At 43.1% G+C, this 12,048-nt stretch overlaps 1 protein-coding gene across 7 annotated transcripts in view; it reads right to left on the bottom strand.

Annotated features, from left to right (window-relative positions):
* Positions 1 to 12,048, bottom strand: part of LOC133054487 (zinc finger protein 227) — a 32,098-nt gene that overhangs the window by 15,780 nt on the left and 4,270 nt on the right. For 6 of the 7 annotated variants that reach the window (XM_061139498.1, XM_061139500.1, XM_061139496.1 and 3 more), the window contains 4 exons: positions 11,959 to 12,020; positions 9,999 to 10,125; positions 8,747 to 8,869; positions 1,672 to 4,742 (listed from right to left, as the gene is read on the bottom strand). In XM_061139498.1, coding sequence (XP_060995481.1) covers positions 2,686 to 4,742; positions 8,747 to 8,869; positions 9,999 to 10,125; positions 11,959 to 12,018 — 2,367 coding nt within the window. In that variant the 5' untranslated portion in view covers positions 12,019 to 12,020 and the 3' untranslated portion in view covers positions 1,672 to 2,685. The remainder of the gene's footprint in view (positions 1 to 1,671; positions 4,743 to 8,746; positions 8,870 to 9,998; positions 10,126 to 11,958; positions 12,021 to 12,048) is intronic. The other variant, XM_061139503.1, reaches the window with a different exon arrangement.

The following is a 12,048-nucleotide window of genomic DNA, read 5'->3' as shown; positions in this document are numbered from 1 at the left end:
AACTATAGTCACCAAGCTATAGATTAGATCCTTAGATCTTACTCATCTTAAAGCTGAAAGTCTGTACCCTTTTTATAACCTCTCCCCATTCCCAGACAGCCACCACCTTTATTACACTCACTGTCTCTAGGAAGTTTGACACTTTTTCCCCTTTAGATCCCACATGTAAGATAAAATGATACCGTGCAGTGTCTTTCTGTCTTGTTTCAGTTTATGTCCTACAGTTTCATTCATGTTGTCACAAATATTTCCCCATATTTTTCCTGTGAACCAATGGTTAGAACGGTTTGATTCCAGTTTTTTTTTTTTTTTTTTTAAGAAACAATACTTCATGGGGGTTCTGTTTGTACCTCCTACTATCCTAACTGGAAGCTTCCAAGACACCCTTAAAAAGAACAAGATGAGAAAATGTCTTCTACCAAATACCAAGACTCATTGCAAAGCTATGCTGAAGTAGTGTGGTATTAGTAAAATTGAAAAGTAGACCAATCAAAGGGAATTGAGAGTCAAGACATCTATCTAATCATATTTAAATCACTGATTTTCTTCAAAAGTGGCACTACAAAATAGTGGGGAATAAGGGAAATTTTCAGTAACTGGTATAGCAACAACTGAATATTCAAATGGTGAATAATTAAATTATATGGGAGGCAATATAGACCTTTCTTTAAAGATTCCGTAAGTTGATTTTAGTTGTCACCTATCAAAAAATAAATAAAAAGGAGAGGGAGGGAGAAAAGGGAAAGAGAGAACTGATAAATTTGAATAAGGTCTGGACGTTAGACAATGTTATATATCAATATTCAATTTTCCTGAGTGCTATACTTGTAGATATGTAAGTAAATTTCCTTGTTCTTACACTATATCAATATGTCTAAATACTTAGGTATTTAGATGCAAAGGGTAAAAGGACTGGAACATACTCATGGTTAAGAAAAAGTACATGTCAATGTAATATTACTCAACCATAAAAAGGAATGCATTTGTCAGTTCTAATGAGGTGGAAGAACCTAGAGCCTATTAAATACAGTGAAGTCAGTCAGAAAGAGAAAGAGAAATATCATATATTAACACATGTATATGGAATCTAGAAAGATGGCACTGATGAACCAATCTGAAAGGCAGCAGTGGAGATGCAGACACAGAGAACAGACTTGTGGACACAGTGTGGGAAGAAGGTGGGAAAAACCGAGAGTAGCACTGAAACATGTGCATGACCAGGTGTAAAATTAGACAGCCAGTGGAAATTTGCTATATGACACAGGAGCTCAAATCCAAGTTCCACTGACAACCGAGAAGGGTGGGATGGGGTTGGAGGTGGGAGGGAGGGTCAAGAGGGAGGGCACATGTGTATACCCATAGCTGATTCATGCTGACATATGGCAGAAACCAACACAATATTGTAAAGCAGTTATCCTCCAATTAAAAATGGTTTTAAAAAGTATGTGTCAATATGTGTGCACATACACACACATTCACATACGTTAAGAGAATATGTTTCAGATATGTTAACTGGTGAATGTGAGTAAAGGGTACATGAAAGATGTCAGAGAGTTTTTACAGTTTCTGGCATGTGTTACATTATTTCAAAACAAGAAGTTTAAAGAAACGTAAAAAATTTACATGAATCAAAATTCCATCATTCAGAGATCAGTAAAAATAAATACCTACCTTTTCTTTTTAATGAGATCACCCAAAAATCCCATGCTTTGTTTCTCCAGGTGAATGTTTTCTGGATATTCTCCAACATCCGTTAACAACAATTTGCACTAGATAAATAAATCATAAAATACTTTGGCAACCCAACTGATTATTTCTATGTTTGCTATTATAAACAATGATGCAATGAACATTCCTTCATATACATCTGTGACAGATACATGTTTTAATTCATATTATCATATAAAATAAAATCATATTATGAATTTTTGGCTATATGAAACTTTTAGTATTTTATTCATTTTCATAGTTTTACAGTATTAGTAAAAATAATGGCCATTATAAATAAGTATAAAATGGAAGTTGATGAAAAAATAACCCCAAGTCTTCCTTGACTCCCACCCTCCCACCAAAAAACTAGCTAGTATATGGCAAATATCCTTTTCACGCATTATCTTTAGGCATATATTCACTTTGTAGTGGTGGATGGTTTAGTCGCTAATTCGTGTCTGACCCTTGTGATCCCACGGACTGTAGCCTGCCAGGCTCCTCTGTCCATGGGGTTTTCCAGGCAAGATTACTGGAGTGGGTTGCCATTTCCTTCTCCAATATTCACTCTGAGAGATCATTTAAATCAAGTGAATCTTACCAAGAGGGTTACAACCTACTTTTTCCCTGTTAATATCTATGGTTCTATGTTACCAACCATTTTAATGGATTTGCTTTCTAGCAAATCTTTCTAGAGGCACCTGAAGGAATCCCTTTCCATCTCAATATTTTATAGCAGCGGACCCCAACCTTATTGGCACCAGGGATTGGTTCTGTGGAAGACAATTTTTCAAAGGACCAGAGGTAGGGGGAATGGTTTTGGGATGATACAAGCACATCCTTAGCTCCACCTCAGATCATCAGGCATTAGATCTTAGATGTTGGGGACCCCTGATTTATAGTTTATCACCAGCATGGACTCTCCAAAACCCTGAATGTGTGTATCCTGACTGAAGCTGTAAACGCGTTTCTCATTTTTTAAAGATTCTTGCCAGTGTGGACTTTCTGATGGTATGTCAGCCGTGAACGGTGACTGAAGTCCTTACCGCATACGTTGCACTTGTAGGGTTTTTCTCCTGTGTGGACCCTCTGGTGGGCTTGAAGCCGAGAACTCTGACTGAAGCCCTTCCCACACTCCTCGCATTTAAACAGTTTCTCCCGGGTGTGAACACTCAGGTGGACTCGAAGGTTGGAGGGGAGGCTGAAGGCCTTCCCACACTCCTCACACTTGTGGGGTTTCTCTCCTGTGTGGACCCTCTGGTGGTGGCGAAGGTTCAGGCTCCGCCCGAAGCCTTTCCCACACTCCTCACACTTGTAAGGCTTTTCGCCGGTGTGGCCCCTCTGGTGGTAAATAAACTGGGAACTGTATCGGAAGCCCTTCCCACACACGTCACATTTGTAGGGCTTCTCCCCGGTGTGGACCCTCTGATGGGACTGAAGACCCGAGGACTGGCTGAAGCCCTTCCCGCAGACACCACACTTGTAGGGTTTCTCGCCCGTGTGGACCCGCTGATGGACCCGGAAGTCTATGGCCTGACTGAAGCTCTTGTCACACGCCTCACATTTGTAGGGCTTCTCTCCGGAGTGGACTCGCTGATGGGCATGAAGGTTGGACCTCCAGCTGAAGCCCTTGCCGCACGCCTCGCAGGTGTATGGTTTCTCTCCGGTGTGAATGACCTGGTGCAGCTTCAGGTTGGAACTGTAACTGAAGTCCTTGCCGCACACGTCGCACCTGTAGGGCTTCTCCCCGGTGTGGACTCGCTGGTGGGTCTGGAGCTTGGACGACTGGCTGAAGCCCTTCCCGCAGGTCTCGCACTTGAATCGCTTCTCCCCGGTGTGGACGTTCTGGTGGACTTGGAGATTTGAAGCCTGACTGAAGCCCTTCCCGCACTCCTTGCAGGTGTAGGGCTTCTCCCCTGTATGGACGCGGAAATGGATGTGGAGGTCCGTGTTGCGGGTGAAGCCTTTGCCGCAGGCCTCGCACCGGTAGGGCTTCTCGCCGGTGTGGACCCGCCGGTGGCAGATCAGAGGCGAGTTGTGACTGAACCCCTTGCCGCAGACGTCGCACTTGTAGGGCTTCTCCCCGGTGTGGACCCTCTGGTGTATGTGGTAATGGGCGGCCTGCGTGAAGCCCTTCCCGCACTCCTCACACTTGTAGGGTTTCTCGCCCCTGTGGACCCGCTGGTGAACACGGAGGTTGACACTCCAGCCGAAGCCCTTCCCGCACTCTTCACACTTGTAGGGCTTCTCTTCCGTGTGGACCCTCTGATGGCACTGAAAATTGGAACTCTGGCTGAAGCATTTACCGCACTCCTCGCATCTGTAAGGTTTCTCCCCTGTGTGCGTCCGGTAATGGATGATGAGGCCTGTGCTGCTGCCAAAGGCCTTGCCACAACTGTCACACCTGTAGGACTTCTCTCCTGCAGGGTTAGAGTGATGGGGGTGAAAGGAGTTCTGATAAAAACCATTGCTGGATTCAGGACATTTGTTGACAGTCCCTCCTGGGTGAATTCTCTGATGAGTCTGCAGATGGGAGCATTTTTCTCCAGGGTCAACCTTCTGATGAACTGGGAGCACCGTGCCATGACTGAAGCCCTCCCCACATACTCTACAGGGACGCAGTCTCTCTCCCTTGCAGGGCGTCTGTTCTGCATCAGTTTTACCAGGATCACTCAGTGGTGAATTCTTTGTGAAGCCTTCACATACAGGCAGGTGATTTTTCACGTTCATCTGTTCACCTCTGCTTGGATTCTCTGACTCGCTCAGACACCTACTCCCACAGGAAGCCTGGGCTCTCGGAATCAACAACTCCTGATTCTCCAGGCAACCGAAGTGATCTCCTTTATGATTCATTATATGGTTCTCATCTTCAGAAACTTGAAGAGAATCACCTTGCAGGAACCAGGAATTCTTCCTTTGCAGAGTTAAATCATTTGTGGACTGTTTCCAGATTTGCCAGCAGGACAGCTCTTCACACGAGAGGTATTTTAACATGACTTTCCCAAGAGTCTCCATCTCATTTGGGTTCTTGTTGCCTAAAGAAAAGGAGATATTCAGAGATGAGGACAAGTAAATGCTTTGTTTAGAAATATTGGGATTTCACACCTGGGCCATGGGATGAGGCCTTGATAATCCAGGGCAAGGGTCATGTCTGTACCACATCGTTTATCCTTTTGTTATTCTTTCTGAAGAATGGGGTCAGCAGACTCTTACGGAAACGTGACCCATTTAGAACTGTATGTCTAACAGTTTAATAGGAGGGTGGTAGATTTGAAACCAGATGGCTGCAGGACAACTAAGACAACCCACACTTCAGACAAAAGCAACATCAATTAAAAGTCCCCTCGTCTTTTCCGTAGCAGCCTTATGACAAGTGGGCTTCTACCCAGTTAGGTTACAAAAGCTCAGAGTCCAGGCACAGAACAGTATTTTAGGTCCTGGTAGAAACAATCTTCCAAGAGCAAATCTGGGAAGCAGTTGGGATAATAGCATTCATTGTTTTAAACCTAGGAGTGATTCAGGTCTCTGTGAAAAGCAGCAGGAAAAGGGAAAACTAACCTTGGACAGCTGAGAAAGAACTTGGGTGGGGGAAAGAAAGAGAGAGGAGTGCAGACTCTCAAAGGCAACCCCGAGTCTACGGCCATACCACCCTGAACGCGCCCGATCTCGTCAAAGGCAACCCCGAATGGGAGGAGAGGGGGTGTTCTATTCCACTTAAGAGTGTTTTGTGGAGGAAGCCGTGAAGCTTGCCTTTTCTCTTATTCCCTTTGGGTTCTCTGCTTGAATGTCACTCTGTTGGATGAGGCCTTCTTATCAACCAATGTAAAAATAATTCCTCCCCACTCCCCACTCTTTCCATTCTTCCCATCTGCCTTACACGCTTTATGTTCCGCCACAGCACTTACTGGATTTACTGATACTCCCTAGTTTTTTCTTCCCTCTTAGACCCACTAGAATAACAGTCACAAGGAAAACATGCACTTCGAATTGCTGACATGTTTTAGAGAACTGTGAAACCAATTCCATACCTTGTGACGTTGGGGAAAAAGAAAAGATTAAAAACATGATAAATGTATCAAAAGCAGTAAGGGCACCACTACGTGAAACGCTTGTTTCAGCTGCAGACATACACATAAACATGCACATGCATTATATTCATGCTGGGTCGGGATGTAAAATACTTCTTATTGAGGATCACAGTTAAAAATGTATGGAAGGGGCTCCCCTGGTGGTCCAGTGATCAGGAATCCACTTGCCAATGCAGGGGACACGGGTGCGATCCCTGGTCTGGGAAGATTCCACGGGGCAATGCAACTCATGCACAACTACATAGCTTGTACTCCAGAGCCCATGAGCGGCAATTACTGAGGCCTGCAGACCTAGAGCCTGTGTGCCACGAGAGCAGCCACCACGATGAAACGCCAGCACACCACAACTAGAGAGCAGCTGCCACTTGCCACAATTAGAGAAAGCCAATGCAACAACAAAAACCCAACACAATAAAAAATTAATTAACTAATTTTTTTAAATGTATGGAAGCCGCTGGCTTAAAATGTTGAAGGGGGTGTCAAGTCCTGAATGATTATTTCCTTAAATGGAAACTTACAGTCAAATATAAACTAAACAAGTCCCAACAGGTATGTGCACGTTTCTGGGTATGACAGGCTTGCTAACTGAATGTCCTTAAGATGCCCATGCCCTAATCCCTGGAGCCTGCAGATATGTTAATGGACACAGCAACAAGGACTTTGGGTTTGATTGAATGAAGGATCCTGAGATGGGGAGGCTATCCTGGATTCTCCAGGTGAGCCCAGAGTAATGACAAGGGTCCTTGTAAGAGGGAGACAGGAAAGAACTCTCCCAGGGTTCCCTACACATCTCCCTCCAGTACCAGTCTGTATCCTTTTTGCTATAATAAAATCATAATTGTACATAGAGAGCTTTCCTGCGCTTGTCCTGAGTCGTCCTAGCAAATTATTGTAGAAACACTTGAATTTGTAGCCAGTTGGTCAGAAGTGAGGCCTTGGGAACCCCAAGCTGGTGTCTGAAGTCCTGGAGGGCAGTGCCCTTAGCCTGTGAATTTTGGGTGCTCGGTATGAGAACTCATTGCAACATGTAGAAGGCTTCTCATGTTACCTGTGATAGCCTATCATGACACTAGGATGCAAACTATACTGGAAAATCTATTTAGATTTTTTGTAAAACTTCTGTAATTTTCTTTCCTAGGATGTGAATTACACTGGAAAATCTATTTAGGAATTCTGTCATTTTCTGTCCTAATCAGAACTCATTCATATCCATGGGTTATGCCAATGCCCTTAGACTTCTGGAAATATCCAGTTTGAAACAATTACCATATATGTCATATGACTGCTTGGGTAGTGGCTATTTAGAAGTTCAGTGGGAAGTTGGCTTGGAGGGATGAGGCAGTTCCTGTTCATAAGCAGCCAACTTGAAATTGCTACATGAGAAGTGATGAACTATAATGCCTGGCATCCTGGTGTGGCTAGTTTTTGATAATTTAGTGATACATTCTGATAACTGTGAACAGCTTTTATCTTATAAGGTTACTGAGTATGTACTGTTACATATTGAAAGATATTAAGAAATTAGAATTACATTAGAGGTTCATGGGGAGACAATTTTCCAAAATGATCCATTATATCCTGAAACATGTGGATGATGAAGAGGTCCAAAAAATAAATAAATAAATAAACTACAAAAAAAAGTTTGAGAAAGGGGGGGCAGAAAATGCTACCAGATTTCTTAAGAGAAAGACTTGGTCTATGGCACAAAGCTGAAGTGTGACAATATGGAGGCTTATGATTCCGGAGGTTCAGTGTGCAATGTAACAACACTGTAATTTAACTATACTTCAATCTAAAAAAAAAGAAAAACAAGACCTTTCCACTGAAGCAAGTATGTAACATTCCTGAACGCATCAAATGTGAAGCAACATGTAGACCTGAGAAGGGAGATGGACAAACGAAGGCAGATCGGTGACTCTCAGAATTCAGGGCCTCATCCATCATGTCTGCAGATAAGCTTCTCTGCTTCATTTTTCAGGCAGAGGGGGAATATATACACTTACACTTTGTATGAATATCTAATATGCTTAAATGGGTAGAAATGAGGAATATTCAAATTAAAGAGAAAGGAAAGAAGAGGAGGGAAAGGAAAAGGCGGTTAGAAAGTGAAGTGAACAAAGCAAATCTGAGCGAGGGCAGGAGAACCGAGGGCCATGGAGAGGCTGGGGATCTGGAGGATGAAGCGCACTTCATGGATGAGGAAGGCTGGGGTCACAGGTCAGGAGGAACTGTGAGGAGAGCTTCCTCACCCCTGCTCCAAACAATAGTAAGTTTTAGAGTAATTTCTTCACCCAAGAAGTATGTAGTAGGCACCTATCACGCAGAAGGGCCATCAGAGGCTTTGAACAGAGACAGCAAATACAACTGCCCAAATTCTTACTTTTACAGGGAGACAGATGATGAACAAGGAAATAAAGACAGGTTACTGGGTCAGGAGGTGATCAGTGCTTAGACACAAATTAAGACAGGGTGAAGGCATGGAGAATGGGGAGAGGATGGGACAGTAAATTGGGCAGACACAGAAGGCCTGTCTGATGAGATGAGATCTGAGCAAAGACCTGAGTGAGTAAGGGAGTGGCTGGGGGCCTGGACACCGAGGCAGAGAGCAAGTCGAAGGCCAGGAAACAGAAGAGAACACTCCAAAAGGGCCAGGATGGCAGGGATAATGTAAGCAAGGGTAAAAGGCCGGGTGATCAAAGAGGAACTTGGTGAGGAGGCCAGGTCAGGTAGGGTCCTGCAGTCCACTGGAAGGTCTTGGAATGAGATGGGAGGCCTTGGGAGGGTTTTGAGCAGAGGAATGGCATAGTCTTACCTGCTTTGTAAAGAACCAGTCTGGCTACCATGTGAGATTACAGGGGTGCAAGGGTGGAAGCGTGGAGACGAGTGTGGAGGCTGCTGTCACAGGCAAGAGACAATGGCATGGACGTGGAAAGAAGCAGATTAACTAATACCTGAAGTAACAGCTGAGTGGATCTCACTGGAATGCCCATTTCTTTGGGTTTCCCTCTCCATTGTCCACAGTTTTTCTTCTGTCTCCAACTGGGATACCATATCTGCTTTGAAGGGAAGATGTCCTAGGAAAAGCCAGATTTATATATTTAAGGTGAACACACAGCTAAAAGAGATCTTTGTCCAAATTCTATAACCCTTGAGTGATATTTCAAAAACTTCTTGATCACAAACTGTAATAAGAAATAAATTTAGGGAACTACACTCAATGTTTTGTAATAACCTACAAGGGAAAAGAAACTGAAAAAGAATATGTATATACAACTGCATCACTTTGCTATACACCTGAAAATAACACAACACTGTATTAATGTATCAACTATACTTCAATTTAAAAGAAAAAAGAAAAAGAAATGTTGTAATCTAGTTCACGACTATATATAGATAAAATCAGATTTAGCCAATGTCTGTTTTTATCGTATTTCCCACATTGTCACACTACTTAATGCAAACGGTCATGGGTTTTGCTGCAATGTGAGTGGGTCTTGATAAGGAACTCTGACAGTTTCTATTCTTATTCTATTTTATTGGAAAAAAAAAAAAAAAAATCCCAGTACAATGACCTAAGGTGACTCCATGATCCACCAAAATATTTGACAAAGTATAGAAGCTAAGCTGCGCATTTCTAGTTCATCTAAAACAGGGTTTTTCACCTGAGGCACTACTGATATTCTGGACTGGCTATTCTGTGTGGTGGGGGTTGTGTTGTGCATTGGAGGAGGTTTAACCACATCGCCAGCCACCAGATGCCAGTACCACCCCTCCCTCAGCTGTGACAATCAAAACTATCTCCAGACATCACTAAACATACCTAGGGACACAAAATCACCCCTGGACAGAATTTTGCCCAAGTAGACAGGGACCACAGAAACCTGTGAGTTAGAAACATCTCTGTCTTCCAGGTCAGGGAACCATTTCAAAAGGTCCAAAGTGGACAAAGAAATGACAATCCACTCCAGAATTCTTGCCTGGGAAATCCCATGGACAGAGGAGCCTGGGGGGCTATAGTTTGTGGGGGTCACAAAAGAGCTGGACACGACTTAGCAACTAAACCACAACAACAAAATAGTAACTATAAAACTAACCTTCAGTTTTTAAAAAAAAAATGGCTAAAAGGTCCAACCCTTCAAACAAAGAAGGATCAGAGACTCTCATGGGGGATGAGGTTCAGGGTCAGAGGGCGCCCGTCCTCACCGACTGAGACCAAGTTCCGGAAGTTCTCCACCATCACATCCTGGTACAGCTTCCTCTGGGCCGAGTCCAGCAATCCCAGCTCTTCCTCCGTGAAGACCACAGCCACATCCTTGAAGGTCACGGCCTCCTACAACATCAAACACGTGTCAACTCAATCTTACAACCTCCACTAGAAGGACAGGCATCAAGCAGGATAAAGAAGATGAACCCCAAAAACGGTTACTGATTTGGAGCGACTCCAGGCAGTTTTCAGTCCCAACACTTGTCTCTCTCTCTCAGTCACAATTCTGTCACCTCCCTACCGCCCCACTCCATCACTGTTTTTAATGTCTGCAAAGTTCACAGGCCTTCAGCAACCCTCCAGGACAGGTACACAGCTTCTGGTCTGTGCTTTAAAGGCATGAGCCACGTCCAGAAACTGCTGCACGCACAGCTGGTGAAGGCATAGGCTAAGTTCACACTTCAAGGCTTTAATTACAGGACACTGGGCAAATTCCCTCACCTCTCACTATCTTAATTTCCTCTCTATAATCGTATCTAAATCACAAGGTGTTTGAAAGGATCACATTAGTGAATACATGTAAATCACTTACACTGGTGCCTGGAACATAATAAGTGCTCAATAAATTTGAACAAGCAGTTTTATTATAATCTCTTTCATTTCATTTTGTGACCATACAGTACAGTATTCCTCAGAACTGGTGATTTAGCTTTAATCAATTCAAATAAAGTACAATTAGTTACAGATATTTACTTATCATCAATGCTGTAAAGATCCTTTTTCAGAGACCTTAGCCAAGAAGTAGCAATTGCAAAGTCAAAGAATACGCACTTTAAAATATTTGAAAGTATAATGGCAGGTTTCCCTCTCAAAAGGTTTTCCCGATTCACCTTTCACATGAAGGAGTACAAATGTTTCTGAATCTCTAGACAGGTTAATTAGGACCTAAAGCCTTATTGGGAAAGATTGAAGGCAGGAGGAGAAGGGGACAACAGAGGAGGAGAACAGGACGACAGAGGATGAGATGGTTGGATGGCATCACCAACTCAATGGCCATGAGTTTGTGTAAACTCCGGGAGTTGGTGATGGACAGGGAGGCCTGGTGCGCTGCGGTTCATGGGGTCGCAAAGAGTTGGACATGACTGAGGGACTGAACTGAACTGAAAGCCTTAAAAAAACGAAACAAAAAAAATTCAAGAATCTAAGTGAAATAAATAAATAGAAAGATTTATTAACGTTTTCACACATTTAGTTATTATCTTCATTATTTTCTTCATAAATCTACTTTCCTTTTTTTTTGACATGTCTATTAATTTCTTTTGCTCATATTCCAACTGGGTCTTAGTTTGTCTTGCTAATTTTGATAAGAATTAGAGATATTAAACCTTTATCTAATGTTTACACGTACACGTCACTGGACTTCCCTGGTGGTCCAGTGGTTAAGAATCTGCCTCCCAATGCAGGGCACAGGGGTTCAATCCCTGGTCTGGGGAGATTCTATATGCCGCGGGGCAACTAAGCCCACACACCACAAGCAGAGAGGAGCCCCCTCTTGCCACAACTAGAGAAAGCCAGTGTGTAGCAACAAAGACCTAGCACAGCCAATAAATCAATAACACACTAAAATTCTAAACAAATAAATAAGTATATCCCATCAGTTCTAATATTGCAAATATATCGTTGTGAATGCCTATGAAAAAGGAAAATGAGAAAGTGAAAACAGCTAGTTTGTAAGCAGGGTAGCAGTATAAATTATGTTTGTCTATTTTAAGTTTCCCTAATGTTTTCAAAGATTGCTTTGTGAAACAAAGATGATAAAACAAACAAAACACACAGCCTAGCACACAACATGCACTCAAGATGTGTTCATTAAGCTTTCCAAGGAAGATTAGGGACAAAGATGTCCCTAATCTCTGAGAAATAAAATCCTTAGAAGACAGAAAGCAATGCCTTACTTACCTGAGACTCGGTCATTTTCTCATGTTCCTTCTGGGGAAAGTCAGAGTCCTGAGAAGGCATAACTGGGGAAGGACAAAGAAGCCATGAGAT

Source organism: Dama dama, chromosome 4 (assembly GCF_033118175.1).
Source record: "Dama dama isolate Ldn47 chromosome 4, ASM3311817v1, whole genome shotgun sequence".
In the NCBI taxonomy this organism is placed as follows: Eukaryota; Metazoa; Chordata; class Mammalia; order Artiodactyla; family Cervidae; genus Dama; species Dama dama.
This window is presented reverse-complemented; position numbering and strand designations above follow the sequence as displayed.